We start from the raw sequence: 15,688 nt of genomic DNA, 5'->3' as shown, positions 1-15,688 counted from the left end.
GAGCTGTGCGTGTAACTGCCAGTTTCCCAACAGCCTCATTAAACAAGCTCGTGTCCATGATATATCTCCATTAACCCAGGATGTCCAAAGGATTGTTGTGACTTTCATCTCAACCTGGAATCCACACAAAAGGCACTGAGCCATTTTACCTTTTCTTTTTTAGTTTCCAGGTTTCGTTTTTTTTTCTCCATTCTTACTGTTTGAAATCTAGTATAAATTTTACACTTAATGGCTAGATTTTGCTAGGTGACATACAGGCTGCCCAGCTAACTTTGAATTTTAAGCAATGAAAACAAAACTTTTTAGCGTAAGTATATCCTAAATATTGCATGGGAGATACTCAAAGTTTATTTATTTATCCGAATTTCGAAGTTACCTGGGTACCTGTGTTTTTGTTTTCTGCGTCTACTTGCAGCACATCAGAATAAGAAGGCTCACATTTCAGGAGCTTAATAACCACGGGAGGTCATGGCCAAGCAGGGAGCAGGGCGGATCTAAAGGAACCGGGGTGCCCAGTGGAGTCCAAGAGAGCCGGTCCCCCACAGTCAATCTGCAAAGCCCCGTCGTGCTCTTTCTCTCTGTCTGCGGCCCCTCTAACCTTTGCCCCTTTGTCTGCCTGGAACATTATCAGTTTCAACTCTTGGTCAAGCTTTCTGGCAGCAACTCAATACATTTTATTTCTGATCATCTGCCGTCAGGTAAACAGGCGCCAGGGAAGAAAGTCCATCTCCCGCACACAGTTCTTCCACATCAGCAAATCCTCAAATTCCAGAAAAGGGGTCAGGGCCAGCGTGGGCGGCGGGGCAGCTTGGGGGCGAAGGACCTGCCAGGCCCAGAGATGGGGGTCCCCGGAGCCCACCTCTTTCCCAGGCACCCCTCTGGGCTGTGAGCCTCAGGGTCCTTCCTCCCTGCTCAACCAGGCCCTGGGTGGGAATCTCTGAGCCTGGAGTATCTCTCTCTACCTCAGTTTACACACCCAAAACCACTGGGGGGTTGCAGACCAGGGCCCCGGGGTGGGGAAGTGGAGACAGCTGGGGGGGGTGAGGGGGTGATTTGCTGTCACAGCTCCAGTGTGACAGCCCTGGACTAGAACCTGGGGTGTGTGGGTGCACCTCAGGGTGTCAGGGAGTTTTGGTAACAAGGCCCCCTGGAACAGAGGCCCAGAGAGGTAGCCACCTGCCCAAGCTCACACAGCACGTGTGCAGCAGAGCTAGGGGCCGGTGGGGAGCAGCGGATTCTTGCCTGCATGTTCTGTCCCACAGAGCCACGCGGCACCAGGCATCCCTGCCGCCGCCGACCCCAGGGGAAGACTCTGAGTGCCCCTTCTCCTGGGTAAAGGGAGGCCCCAAGGGCGCCCCACCTCCCGCAGGCTCACCCAGCCCACAGGGCTGAGCCAGAAACTAGCTCTCACCCGCCACACTGCACACGGTGCAGCCCTGCCTGGACCAGTCACGTGGTTCGTGGGTCCTGGTGCCCCGGGGTCTCCTCACCCCGGCTCCTCACGCTACCCCTCAAACCCTTGCCACCGGCCCCTCCTTGTCAGGCACCCCTCTCTGCCTCTCCCATCCCCCAGGAGCCCCATGGTCAGCCCTGGTTCCCGCCCTCCCAGGCCCCCTCTGCATACTCCATGCTATGCTTGTTCCAGGGCAGGGCCCTGGTCCTCTGTGACCACCAGGGCCAGGATTAGGGCACAGACCTCACCTCGGGCACAAAATGCAAGAGGCAGCAAAGCATTCTGTCATCAAGGCACTTAGTGAGTTCATGCAATACCTTTATTTCTTTACTGTCTACATTTGGGCCATGCCTTTTGGCATGTGGGATCTTTGTTCCCTGACCAGGGATCGAACCCATATCCCCTGCAGTGGGAGTGCAGTCTTAACCAGTGGACAGGCAGGGAAGTCCTCACACAACGGCTTTATTTTTTAAACATTAGTGTTTGTTTTTGGCTGCGTGGGGTCTCCCTTGCTGCTTGCGAGTCTTCTCTCGTTGCTGCGAGCGGGGGATACTCTTCATTGTGGTGTGCAGGTTTCTCAGAGCACAGGCTCTAGGGCACACAGGCTCAATAGCTGTGGCTCACAGGCTTCACTGCAGCACGTGGGATCTTCCCAGACCAGGGGTTGAACCCGTGTCCCCTGCACTGGCAGGTAGATTCTTAATCACAGAAGCCCCACAATATTTTTAAAAATCAAGAATATAAAAAACACCAAAATCCAGGATGAACAAAACATCAAAGTGTTAAATAAAGGCAGCATCAGCATCCGATTTTTGCAGCAGGTTCCGGTACTGCTCAGCATGGCATGGTTAGAGACACTGCCTTTGTCTGAAGTTTTAACAATTTTGTTCATCTTGGGTTTCGGACATTAATTTTTTTTAAATCTTTTTTTTTTCTTTGGTTGCCCCATGAAGCATGAGAGATCTTAGTTCCCTGACCAGGATCAAACCTGTTTCCCTGCATTGGGAGCACAGTCTTAACCACTGGACCGCCAGGGAAGTACCATTTGGGCATTAATTTCGATTTTTTGTTTCAATTGCATCAAAATGCTCTTTTTCTTGATCTCTGAGTGTTTTGGGGCTTCCCCTTAAATGTTGTACACAAGGTGAGGGCCTTCTTGCTTCACCCTGGTCCCAGCGGTAGTGGGGCAAAACATACCCCTGGTCCCCCTCACAGGGCAGGGCTGGCAGGAAAGTCTCCAGGTAAGAGAGGTGACAATCCCATGAAAAATGAAATAACAGCTAGTAGGCATTGAGTCTATAGGCCAAGCACCGTCCTCACTTCCTCCCGACCTTCCTTTCCTGAGCGCCCTAACTGTGCTGAGCGCCCTCCCAGACGTCGGATAGAACAGACGTAGAGATGCTTCCCGTACCATACAGAATCCACATCCCGGTATGGGGAGAGACGATAATATAACAAAATCCATAAGAATCAGCAGAACGTGAGGTGTGCAATGCTCCTGGCTAAAGACGGGGGGTGGGGGGCTGGAATGAAGAAAAGGAGCTCTGAACTTTGTTTCAGGCAGTCACCTAAACAGCACCGTCACCCAGGAAGGAGAGGTGCCACATGGCCCCCCTCGCAGACGGGGGAACTGAGGCAGCCCGCCCGGGAGGGGGCAGGGCGGGGCTCCCAGCCTGGAGCCGAGCCAGGAGGGGGCGTGGGGTGGAGAACCGCGGAGACCCCCAGCAGAACCAGGACTTTCTCCACTCAAAGCGACCGCCTTGATGGTACGTTGGGCGGGACTGTCTCCGCCTCCCTAAAAGGCGAAAGGCCAGGTTGGCTCAGCCTGGCCGGTGTCCGCCCCGCCTCCTCGCCACGGACCACCCCGGGGTGGGCCCTCTAAGGCCGTCCCCCGGGGCTGGCAACGTGACCGCTCGCCCTCAAGTGTGCAAGTTCATTCATCCAGGGGCCCCTGCTGACTCACGCTTATGAAAGTGATTTTCCTGGCCCCGCCCTCCGCCCGCCTCTTCCCAGCCCCTGAAATACCCGGGCTTCCCGGCCTCTCGCACCCTCTTGGATCCCTACGGGGTAATGTGCGTCCCGCTCCCTCGGTCGGCTCCCTGACCCCCGGTTCTCCGAGAGGCCTGACCGCGCTCCCCAGTGTCCTCGACCCCGGCCGGTCAGGTGAGTGACCCGGGCGAGGCTTGGGGGAGGTGGGAGAAGGTAGCCCGACCCGGGCAGGGCCCTGGAGCCAGGCAAGGGGACCCCAGGCGGTCCTGAGGGCGGACCACCCCGGCTCCCCACGACCAGCATGACCCCCCCAACCCCCCGAGATCCTTCCCACCCCTCCTGGCCATGCCCATCTCCAGGTGCCTGGCACCCTCTGCCGACAGCTGCCCTGCCGGCTGGCTTGCTGGGAGTTCACCTCAGCCCACGTGATGCTACTCCAGGCAGGAAAGAGGTGTGGCCAGCCCAGGCCGGCTGACCAGGTCCCGCGGGCAGGCTGGGTGCTGCCCTCCGTCCCGCCTCTACTGCTCTCATGGGACCGAGCCCCCAGGGTCGAGGGGGACCTGGCTTCTCACAGGAGGGTTGGGGGTGCCGAGAATGAGGGGTGGAGTCTCAGAAGGTCTGGAGAGCTCTTGGGGCTCCAGATGAGGGAGGCTCTGAGGGCACTGGTGTCATGGGGTGGGTGCGGAGGCCGAGGGCTCACCCTGGTGACTGGCAGGTGGCACTTGGGCTGACGGAGCACCTCCCCATCCTCCCCTGCCCCGGCCTCACGGCACATTCTCGGGGGCACTGTTGTGCCATCTTCCTCAGAGGGGACTCCAACAGGTGTCACAGGGCAGGGTTTGGGGCGTGGTCTCTGACATTCCTGGAAAAGACACCTCCCTCCTGACCCCAGTTTTTCCCTTTGGGCAATAGGGATAACAGAAAAAAAAAAAAAAATCCATGGGGTGGGGTAGGAGGGTTGTCATTAAAGTGAAATGAGCAAAAGTACCACAGGTGCTCAGTAAATGTAGCCATACAGGTGTCCTAAGCCTTAGAGCAGTGTAAGCTTCAATAACCCTAGAAATTGCAATGCTCCAAACTCTACGCTCCACACCCGGGAAGGCGCGATTATTCCCATTTCTTTTATGCTGCTTTTCTCCTGTGAACTTGAAGGCCTTTTTAATGTCAACATATGCCGTCTTCAACCAGAGGGACATTGGAAACTGACCTTCCCAGCTCCCCAAAACTAAACAGTGTGTGAGAAATAGGAAGTTACACTTTCAAATGGAAAGTTGGCAGTGTGCACTCTTCCGAGGAGGTTTTGAGAGCTCCAAGTCTCGGGACTTGGGCCCTGTGTGTATTGCAGCGCAGGAAGCAACCGCTCAGGTCAGCCTCTGGGTGGTGACCTCATGCATGTGGCATCCAGAAGTTTCTGGCATGAGCACTGGACGTGGGGTCCAAAAGCCCTGGTGGTGAATGGGGCCTTCTTCCTCCTGGGAGCGTGAAGACAGGGCAGTCTGTAGTGGTTCCTCGTCTATAAACGGGGGCTCCTGCAAACACCCATCTTACTGGCGCTGGGAGGATTCACAGGGACAGGGAAGAAAATGACTTGGCCTGGGGTGGGCGCTCTGTGGGCACCCCGTGTGGCAGGCTGTGGGGTGTCTAGGGACCAAACTCTTGATTCATTATCCACTGGCTCTGTGACCTCGGGGGCATGGCCTCACTGCCCTGAGCCTCAGTTTGCTCGTCTGTAGAGTGGGTTCCCTGAGGATGAAAGGCGCCGATGCGAAAGGATGTCGTGACGAGTATGTCACCTGTGTCCTGTCGCCACTGTTCCTGGAGACAGTGAGGACATCAGCGTGGCGCCCTGGGGTTGTGTGAAGGGAGTGTTCTAGGAACCACAGCCCCTGCCCCAGGGCCACCGACACACCCAGAGGCTGGCCAGTGAGATGCTGTCCCGCGCCCCAGGTGGAGCACTGGGACAGAGCTGCACTCAGCCTGGAGGGGCCTCCATCACACGCTGTCACACCCCGTGACACCCTGTCACACTGCCTCGGGGGGCACGAGAAGGCCCTCGCACAGGGCAGCCCAGGCTCAAAACCAGTTGAGCCTGCACCCCTTGTGGCAAATTCCCCGCAAGCCATCCAGGACGGTGAGACACTTGCTGGGCCTCAGCTTCCCCATCTGTAATATGGGCGTGGTTGTGAGAGTACTTCTAACAACCCGGTTAAATGTGGGTTAAGTTGGTGAATGTGCGTCAAGTGTTCAGGGCAGGCTCAGCACCCGGCTCAGCCTGCAGAAGTTCAGAAATGTTGGTTGTTCTATGTGGCCGTGGTGTCACCCCAGAGCGGACAGCGGGGTCCCTGCAGGGAACCAGGAGTGGAGCGGGCCAAGGGGTCCCTGATAGGGGACACAGCTCATGGCCCAGGCCCCACTGAGGCGGTTCTCAGGAGACCAGAGGGCACACCCCCCTGTGACACACCGCCCTGCTGCCTCCGAGACCCCCTGTCCTCACCTGCCAGCCGGAGATGACGGCGCCCGCCTCTCCGGGTGCCTGCGGGGCACAGATGCTGTGGCTTAGCTGCAAGCTCCTCTCCTTGCAAACTGTAAAGTGCTGTGGGCGGGCCCATTGTCAGTGCTGTGGGAGCGACACCCAGGTCCTCTGGCCAGACCCTCTGGCTGTCCCCTCCCCACCCGGTGGAGGACACTGGTGTTGCTGCCACTCTTAGCACATCAGAGGTCACACGCTGGCCTCGGTCGTGCTCCCTCAGCCCGTTCAAGATTTGCAAAAAACATGAATCAGTTGCATACTCTTCCAAATCAGGGAATTCACATAAAAATCCCGATTTAAGCTTTTTCCTGGAAGAATTCTGAAGGTGGGTGATGCCAGGCTCCCATCCCTGGCTGATCGGGATGGTCTGGGCCCTGTGCCACTGACTCACCCTTTCACTTGCTATGAGCTAGATCTCAGAGCAAGGTCTTGGCCTCCCTGGAGACAGGCCGAGAGGCCTGCGCGGGGTGTTCAGGCAAAGCTGCGCTGGTGGGAGGTGGAGAAAGTGGGTCTGGACTCACCCTGCAGCTCCAAGTTCTGGGGTTGGGTCCGTCGGAGTGATTTGGACTCGTGGCCAGCAGAGGGCGCTGGTGCTCCAGAGACGAGCAGTTTTAAAGGCATTTCTCCCCAAACCTAGAGGCTTCAGCCTCTGTATGCCCACCTGTTCTAGCCCAGCCCCTGAGCCCTGGACTCTTCCCAATGGCCCGTTTTCTCCAGGTCGGTACTCCATGTACATCACCTCCCTGTGTCCCCCTATCCTCCAACAAACCTATGAGGTAGAGACTATGATTATTCCCATTATACAGATGAAGAAACTCAGACCCAGAGAGATCCAGGAATGGGCCCATTGTCACCAACTCAGAAGTGCCTCTCCAGGGCTGGGTCCACTGAAGACCTGAAGGCTGGCCTGTGAGGTGGGGGTGTGGCTATCACAGGCGTGCTGGGCAGGGCTTGCGTCAAGAAAGAGCCAACTCATTGGAAAGATTGAAGGCAGGAGGAGAAGGGGGCGACAGAGGATGAGATGGTTGGATGGCATCACCTACTCAACAGACATGAGTTTGAGTGAACTCCAGGAGATGGTGAAGGACAGGGAGGCCTGGCGTGCTGCAGTCCATGGGGTCACAAGAGTCAGACACGACTTGGCGACGAAACAGCTGTCACCATCCGTAATGAGATGGGAGTGTGGAGTGAGGCTCAGAGAGCGGGAGACGACCAGGCTGGGGGAGAGGGCCCTGAATTATTGGGCCTGTTTAGGAGGTAGCAGGTGTGAGAGGAGCGTCATCATAAGACTCAGGGAGGGCCCTGGACTTGACCCTGAGGCCAATGGGAGGCCACCCTGCAGCTGGGAAGTGACCGCCTGACTCCCAGGCTCAGCGAGCAGCCCCTCTTCCCCTGTGCCCCCAGGTCGGCTGCCAGCCCCACATCCCCCGCCAGCCACAGCCATGAGCAACCGGAGGAAGGACCACCTTGGTGCCAGCAGCTCAGAGCCCCTCCCAGTCATCATCATTGGTGAGCGCTGCTCAAGGCAGGGGGATTGGGTGGGTCGGAGGTCAGGAGCATTCACTCAGCGCTCTGTTCAGCAGTTTCTAAAACATCATTCCAAACAGTCTTTCCAGGAACCTGCAAGGCAGGAGCAGAATGACCTGGAGAGGCTGCCCGACGGGGTGGGGTGCTGGTGATAAGTGGGCAACTGGCCTGTGTTCCCCTGCGCTGCGTGCCTGAGTGAGAGGACACAGCAGCCGCATGTGGTCCTGCCCTCAGGTCTGCACAAATGGGGGACAGAGGTCCCCACCCTCCAGGCCAGCATCAGGTTGAACCATGTGAAATGGCCATTTTTGTAAGTTCAGGACAGTTGAGCATCAGCGATTTCACATGGTTCATCCTAACTGTTGTCTCCATAAGTAGGACTCAGGACAGCACAAGATAAGAGGACAGATAAGAAATGATGTCATGAGGTTAATTGCCCGAGAAGGGCCACTGGTGAGTCCTGGGGTTCATCAGGACCCGGGGGCAGGCGGCCCCACCACGGGTGGCTTTAGTGCCCGTCCTGAGCGCCCCGGCCCCCGAGCTCACCCTGTCAGCACATCGTCTTACATGCTGCAGTTTTCTCCACATCCCTCGAACCCACCACTCGGTCAGGCCCAGAGGACTGGGCTCGTCCTTGGTGGTCTCAGGGTCTCATTCTCGCTGCTCTGCGACCACAGGCAAGTTACTCAGCCTCTCTGCTCGAGCATCCTTATGTAGCAAAGGAGGAAAAGCAGCGTGCGCCTGGCTCAGGGGGGTAACGCACGGGCTTCCAGGCTACGGAGAGGCTTGTTACAGCAGCAGTAGCTTTACTATTTCGTTGTTAAAATCAGTGGGGACTTCCCTGGAGGTCCAATGGTTCAGACTTTGCCTTCCAAAGCAGGGAGAGCAAGTTTGATCCCTAGTCGGGGAGCTAAGATCCCATATGCCTTGAGGCCAAAAAACCAAAACATCAAACAGAATATTATTTTTAAAAATTCAATACTTTAAAATTGGTCCACACAGGAAAAAAAAAATTTTAATCACTTAACAGAAAGCTTGACACATAGTAAGCACTCAGTAAACATCAGTGGTTATTTCCACAGCTTTCTTGTTGTTAAAGTGGTACAGCGCTAATAAATGCTTTATTTTTATGTTTATGAGTGAAGAGCAAATCAGGGAATGAGACAGATCAAAACCAAAGCTCTTGGTGATGGTAGTGGTCTCAGGGCTCCAACACTCTGCCCTCTGACCTCGCCCTCTCTCCCCAGGCAATGGTCCCTCAGGCATCTGCCTGTCCTACCTGCTCTCAGGCTACACCCCCTACGTGAGGCCGGACGCCGTCCACCCGCACCCCCTGCTGCAGAGGAAGCTCTCAGAGGCGCCGGGGGTCTCCATCATGGACCAGGTGGGCTTGAGCTCTGGGCAGGGGTGGGGGACACCCCCACTGCAGGGAAACTCTGCCAGGCAAAAATGAAAAAGCATTTGTGGGAATTCCCCGCCAGTCCAGTGGTTAGAACTCGATGCTTTCACTGCCGGGCTCAGGGTTTGACCCCTGGACAGGGAAGTAGGATCCCACAAGCCACGTGGCACAGCCAAGAAACAAAACGATGTATTTGTGAGACATGGGAGGCCACAGAAACTGGGAAAAAGGGGTGGCAGCTCTCTTTAAGACGTCACTTGTCTTGCCTCCCCTAGTCCAGCGATTCTGAACTCAGGACAGTTTTGCTCTCCTGGGGACGCTTGGCCACCTAGAGACAGTTTCAGTTGTTACGCCCAGAGTGAGGACACCACTGGCTTAGAGGGTCGAGGCCAGGGATGCGAGAACATCGCACAACACACAGGACGAGCCCCCAGCCCTGGAGCCAGGAGTGCCAACGCTGAGGACCCCAGTCCTGGGCAGACCTACCAGCCCCTGCTCGGGAGGGCCGACCTGTCCCCTCTCCACACCCCTCGTCTCCCAGGAGGTCACTCAGTGTCCGCCGCCCCTTCAGGCAACATCCATCAAACCGGTCCCCTCCACCCCAGAGCTGGAGGGTGAGGAAGTAAGCCCCGTGGGGTTTAGAGAGGGATTCCCCAGAATGCCTCAGTACAATGCGCAGAGAAAAGGTCTGTGCTCCAGTAAAGCTGAGACACACTGGGTTTGGCAAACCTAAGTGGGTAAATGCTGCTGCAGGTCTGTCAGAGCCTTTAGTGAGCTGCTGTGCATGATGACCTTTGGGGAGGCAGCCTTTCCCAAGCTCATCTGACACCCGAGTACGAGGGAGGGAAGGCAAGACCAGGCGGCCCTCCTCCTGCGGCCCCGCTGACCTGCGTCCCCCCCCGCCCCCCAACTCCAGGACCTAGACTACCTGTCCGAAGGCCTGGAAGGCCGGTGCCAAAGCCCTGTGGCCCTGCTCTTTGACACCCTCCTGCGCCCAGACACGGACTTTGGGGGCAGCGTGGAGTCCGTCCTCACCTGGAGGCACCAGAAGGAGCGAGCGATCCCCCACCTGGTCCTGGGCCGGAACCCGCCTGGGGGCGCCTGGCATGTGAGTGGGGCCCGGACCGGGTGCGGGGACTTGTGCCAAACCTCCCTAATGCAGGTCAGGACTCTTGCACTTCCCACCTTTCCCTATTCGCCCCCACTGCTCCCTCCTCCCTCCCCTTTCCCCCCCTCCACTCCCCGCCCCCAACCAGCCCCAGCCAGCGGAGGCCTCCCCTGCTCTCCAGCCCTGGGGGGGCTGGGGGCCAGCAGAGACCGGGACTTTGCTCTCCTTCACTCCTAGTCCATTGAAGGCTCCATGGTGACCCTGAGCCAAGGCGAGTGGATGGGGCTCCCCGACCTGCAGGTCAAGGACTGGATGTGCAAGAAGCGCAGGTAAGGCCACCCTGGAAAGCCAAGGTGGGCAGGGAAGACCCGAGCCTGCCCCCAACACTGAACTGGCAGCTAGAGGTCAAGGGGCTTCAGGGGCTCATCGAGCCTGCCCTCAAGGGGGACACTGCAGCCAACGCTGCAGCCGGGCTGGGGAAAGGACTTGCCCAGGGCCACACGGGTGGTGAGCAGCAGAGCTGGGCTCCCCAGGATCCCCCGTCCGGTGCTCCTGCCTCACAGTCTCAACTGGGCCTCCCTGTGGCACCCCAGGCTCTAAGGAGGGGTGACCACTGGCCCCTGCCCCCCACATCCTGCCTCAGAGCCTCTGGCCCAGGCTCCCCGGTGCTCTGGCCTCCCATAGCCCCTCCCGATATTCTGAGCCTGGCCTGCAACCGTCTCTCTCGGTCAGCTAATCAATTGGATGCCTTTTTTAAAAATTGATTTTGCATTAGAAACATAACCACAGTACAGGAAATTGAAAACTGAGAAAAGAAAGACAGCTGACTCCTAACCCCACACTCCTCCCCAGCACTGCCACACCTCGGAAGGTTCTCTTCCCATCCCACTGCCTGCTCCATAATGACCACGCTGCACACTTCTCACCACCCCAGAGAGACAGCTGAATCACAACAGATGCCAGCCCCTGCTCATCCCAGGGCACGAGGCGTAAAGTTGCCCAGTGCTCAGGGTGGCATCTGCCCTTGAACATTTTCTCCGCCCTCAGGGTTCTGACGGGGGCCTGTTGTTCCGTCTCACAGTCGTGTCCGTCTTTTTGTGACCCCATAGACTGCAGCACACCGAGCTCTTCTGTCCTCCACTATCTCCCGGAGCTTGCTCAAACTCATGTCCATTGAGTCAGTGATGCCATCCAACCACCTCATCCTCTGTTGTCCCCTTCTCCTCCTGCCTTCAATCTTTCCCAGCATCAGGGTCTTTTCCAATGACTCAGTTCTTCACATCAGGTGACCAAAGTAGTGGAGCTTCAGCTTCAGTCCTTTTAATAAATATTCAGGACTGATTTCTTAAGGATTGACTGGCTAGATCTCCTTGCTATCCAAGGGACTCTCAAGAGTCTTCTCCAGCACCACAGTTCGAAGGCATCAATCCTTCAGTGCTCAGCCACCCAGTAGGCAGTTGACCTACTGGAAACCTCACTTGACCTCTTGGGAAACTGTTTCCATCCCTCCAGAGATCATGGTCTGTCCTTTTGACACAGACTTTTTGCCCCAGCAAATGTGGTAGAAAGACATCCAGGCTGGTGTAGTGATGTGTTAACAGACAGACAGGAATGTAAATTTCACAGTAGATACACCCTTTTCTGCTCTAGTCTTAAAATGTAACATTATGTCATAAGATCTCACATGGTGATTACACAGTTATTTCAGCCATCCTGTTACACGGCCATGTAATATTCCCAAGAGGGCAGGCAGCTCCACTCATTCCTACATACCGGACCTTGTGCTTAGATGTCAGAGCCAAAAGCCACAACAGACGCACCCCCTGCCCTCATGGTGCTGCCGCGGTTTCTAAACCACTCCCCAGTCACAGAGCTTTCATTCTTTCCAATGTGCCATTATTATAAGGAACCCTGGATGCAACATCATCTTAGGACAGCCCTTTAAAACACTTTTTACTAAAATAGAGGAGCGGAAATGACCAACCCACAGCCATGAATTCCAGAGTTCCAGTTTCAGGAGCAGACTAACGAGTTGTGTTGGCTGGAATGGCCCTCAGGGATATCTGAGCTCACCTACAACCTTGCGTCCTTACTGATGGGCTGTATAGACGATGTGTCACAAAAGATCCCCTTTGAGTTAATCCGCAACGTGTCCACAAGTCAGGGAAGGGAACTCACGGAATGTCACCTGGGAGCTCCAGGGAGGAACAGAGATAGCGTCAACATCTACGCCTCACCCTCTGGCAACAGCCCTGGAAAAGGTGGTAATAATAGCAAGAGTGATAATAACAACAGTAATAACAGTAATGTAGTGACAGTAATAACAGCCACAGCTGCTACTGTGTGTTGAGGACTGTGTTAAGGGCTCTATGTGGGTTATTATTTAACCAAGTTCTTTACTGAAATATAAGCACATATAGAAAGCACACAATTCACACGCCTACAGGTGGATGTAATTTCTTAAAGTGGATGCACATACGTTTCAGTCACCCAGACTCAAAAGAGCAGACCCCTTCTCCCCAGAAGCCCCCCTCAGGCCCCTCCCAATCACCCCCTTCCTAAGAGACCACCCCTCGCTGGATGTCTAACTCCACAGACGAGCTTTATCTGTTTGTGAACTTTATAAAAACAGAATCCTACCCCCGTGCACAGAGAATAGTAGTCAGTCATTGGAGGAAACAGTCCCGGCATCACTCACAGCCTGTCAGGTTCTAGTCTAAACCCTTCACTCCTGTCATCTGAGCCTCTCGATGACAGCAGGGAACAAGTGCTGTCACCGCGGTCATTTTGCAAATGAGGGACTGAGGCAGGGGGTTCCCACAGAACCCAGGCCCTCCGACGCCAGGGGCCACGCTCCAAACCGCTCATCGGCTCCACTGTACAGAAAAGAGAGGTTTTTACAGCTCCGAGGGGGTGAACCCCTTGAGCAAGTCCTACGTGAAGGCGTGGTGCAGCCACCCTCCAGGGCCTGGCCCCAGTCCATTCTCTGACACTCACACCCCCTCCTCCCTCCATCCCCCAGAGGTCTTCGCAACAGCCGGGCTACTGCCGGTGACATCGCCCACTACTACAAGGACTACGTGATCAGGAAGGGCCTGAGCCACAGCTTCGTGCCCAGCGCCACGGTCACGGCCGTGGAGTGGGGGACGCCCGAGCCCAGCAGCCCTGGGGCCCGGGACCCCAGCCCACTCTTCCGGGTGAGCGGCTTCGTGACCGCCGAGGACCAGAGCCAGCGGTCCTTCTCCCTGCACGCCTGCAACGTGGTCCTGGCCACAGGCACGTCCGACAGCCCGGCCCGCCTGGGCATCCCCGGGGAGGGCCTGCCCTTTGTCCACCATGACCTGTCGGCCCTGGAGGCGGCCACACGGGCAGGCACAGTGTCCCCGTCCTCGGGCCCTGTCCTCATCATCGGGGCGGGGCTGTCGGCCGCAGACGCGGTCCTCTACGCCCGCCACTACAGCGTCCCTGTGATCCACGCCTTCCGCCGGCCCGTGGATGACCCCGGCCTGGTGTTCAACCAGCTGCCCAAGATGCTGTACCCTGAGTACCACAAGGTTCACCAGATGATGCGCGAGCGGTCCATCCTGTCCCCCAGCCCCTACGAGGGCTACCGCAGCCTCCCCGAGCACCAGCTGCTACTCCTCAAGGAGGACCGCCAGGCCGTGTTCCGCGACCCCCAGGGCCTCCAGAAGGTCTTCGGTGTGGCCCTGGTGCTGGTGCTCATCGGCTCCCACCCCGATCTGTCCTTCCTCCCGGGGGCGGGCGCCGACCTCGCTGTGGACCCCGACCAGCCACTGAGCGCCAAGAGGAATCCCATTGACGTGGACCCCTTCACCTACCAGAGCATCCACCAGGAGGGCCTGTACGCCATGGGGCCGCTGGCCGGGGACAACTTTGTACGCTTCGTGCAGGGCGGGGCCCTGGCGGTGGCCAGCTCCCTGCTGCGCAAGGAGGCCAGGAAGCCACCCTAGCACCTGGCTCGGCAGCCTTACACCCAGGCCCTAAGAGGAGGGAGATCACCACAGCCCTGCTGGACGCAGAGTCCGTCCTAAGATGCCCCAGTGAGGGAAGGGGCCTCTCCTGCAGGAGACAGGAGCGGCCATGAGCCCATGCAACAGGCCTCTCAGATGACGAGTGGGAAACCCAGACTGCCCGGACTCAGACCAGGGTGGAAACAGTGGCCACAGGACACGGTAGGCCCAGAGCTGTAATTGGGGGTGAAGTGGCCCGTGTGAGCCGGGATCACCAGGACCCACGGAGCACCGAGCCAGGACTTCCAGGCCCCGCTCTTTCCAGAATCAGGTCCCAAATAAAACCAGCGCCTGCCTCCACTCCTGTGTCCGAGGACTCTCTGCTTGGGGAGGGCGCCAGGTGCCCAGGACCCTGCCCGGGGAGCTGCACGGTCAGGGCAGGGACAGAAGCACAGGGTCATGTGGGAGAAGGTCCCGGGGCTGGGGGACACCGGGTGGTGCCCCAAGTGGAAGGGCAGATGTGCCTGAGGAGCGGGTGCTGGGGAGGATTTCCCAGCCCCACTCAGTCCCTCTCGCTTCAGGGGATCCTCTGTGATCCCCACTTGTACCTGCCACAGGGCCTTTGCACAGGCTGCGCTCTAGTCCAGGGAGCTTCCCCGCCCTCTCTAACTCCTCCTCTTCCTTACACTCTTGGAGCATAAGGACCGTTTCCTCTAGGAAGCCTCTTCTGACATACACCCCTCCGTGGCCCTAAGGTAGAGCCCACTCTGGTGGGTCAGGGTGCCACCCCTTCATTGCAGTTCAGTTCTCACTCTCCTTGTTTTTGGGATCATTCCAGTATTTGGAGAAGGAAATGGCAACCCACTCCAGTATTCTTGCCTGGAGAATCCCATGGACGGAGGAGCTTGGTGGGCTACAGTCCACAGGTCGCAAAGAGTCGGACGCGACCGAGAGACTTCACTTTCACTTTCACTTCCAGTATCTGGCTCCGCCCACTTGGCTGTAAGCTCCAGGAGGCCAAGGCAAGCCCTCCTGTGTTTTTCCGCTGTTCTTGGAACCCAGTGCAGCCACCAGGCTTAGCACCCAGCAGGGGCTCCTTTAATTCTCTGGTTCTGTGGGTGGGAGTCTGGAAGGATGGACGCGGGGAGTATAAGGGGAAGAGGGTGTTCCGGGGGTGTGGAAGACTAGTTCTGGGCGTTGTTTAACTCGCGGGGGAGGTCTGAGGGGCGTGCACCCCGGGGAAGAGACGAGTGGGTACTTGTGGGGTGGAGAAGGTGGCCCCAGTGCGTGGGCGCGCGTTCCTTGGGCTGCAGCCGGCAGAGGGCGCTCCGGGCTCGCCGGACACCGCGCTCTGGCCCCGGCAGCGGCGCCTCGGCGCGGAGGGGGGATTCTTCCGGCGGACGGGCAGGGGGAGACTTTCGGAATGGGGGCAGCCCCCAGGGATGCACCCCCGAAGCCAGACCCCCCACCACCCCACGCCTGCCAGGCAGCCCCCTCCGCGGCCGGGCCGGGGTCTAGCTCCCCATCCCCGCGGCCCACTGCCGGCAGCCCCCTGCTGCCGCGCCCGGCCGCCGGGGGCGGTGGCGGTGGCGGTGGCCCACGGGGCACGTGGCTCCGGGTCCGGGCGGGGCGGCGCCCACCCCCTCCCGTCCCCCGGCGCCGGCCCGTCCCCGCGTGGCCGCGGCCGTGGGGACAGAGGGAGGGAGGGCTG

General features: G+C 57.9%; 1 protein-coding gene across 2 annotated transcripts; it reads left to right on the top strand.

Moving 5' to 3' along the window:
* Window positions 1-2,406: 2,406 nt before the first annotated feature.
* OSGIN1 (oxidative stress induced growth inhibitor 1) lies at window positions 2,407-14,337 on the top strand. 2 transcript variants are annotated; one of them, XM_040254054.1, is made up of 7 exons: window positions 3,500-3,616; window positions 5,390-5,573; window positions 7,377-7,481; window positions 8,747-8,883; window positions 9,815-10,006; window positions 10,244-10,335; window positions 13,029-14,337. In XM_040254054.1, the coding sequence occupies exons 3-7, from the start codon at window positions 7,415-7,417 to the stop codon at window positions 13,975-13,977; spliced, it is 1,437 nt and encodes a 478-aa protein (XP_040109988.1). In that variant the 5' UTR covers window positions 3,500-3,616; window positions 5,390-5,573; window positions 7,377-7,414; the 3' UTR covers window positions 13,978-14,337. The 2 variants fall into 2 exon arrangements, with proteins under 2 accessions (XP_040109987.1, XP_040109988.1); XM_040254053.1 differs by lacking the exon at window positions 5,390-5,573 and having other exon boundaries at window positions 2,407-3,616.
* The last annotated feature ends 1,351 nt before the right edge of the window (window positions 14,338-15,688 follow it).

Source organism: Oryx dammah, unplaced genomic scaffold (assembly GCF_014754425.2).
Source record: "Oryx dammah isolate SB20612 unplaced genomic scaffold, SCBI_Odam_1.1 HiC_scaffold_13, whole genome shotgun sequence".
Taxonomy (NCBI): Eukaryota; Metazoa; Chordata; class Mammalia; order Artiodactyla; family Bovidae; genus Oryx; species Oryx dammah.
Note: the sequence above shows the minus strand (reverse complement) of the source record. Positions and strands in the feature narration are given on the sequence as shown.

Coding starts and splice junctions, on each gene's coding strand:
- OSGIN1 (XM_040254053.1), top strand. CDS start 3,421: ATGAAAGTGATTTTCCTGGCCCCGCCCTCCGCCCGCCTCTTCCCAGCC. Junction 3,617..7,376: donor CCTCGACCCCGGCCGGTCAG/GTGAGTGACCCG, acceptor CTGTGCCCCCAG/GTCGGCTGCCAGCCCCACAT. Junction 10,007..10,243: donor CGCCTGGGGGCGCCTGGCAT/GTGAGTGGGGCC, acceptor CTTCACTCCTAG/TCCATTGAAGGCTCCATGGT.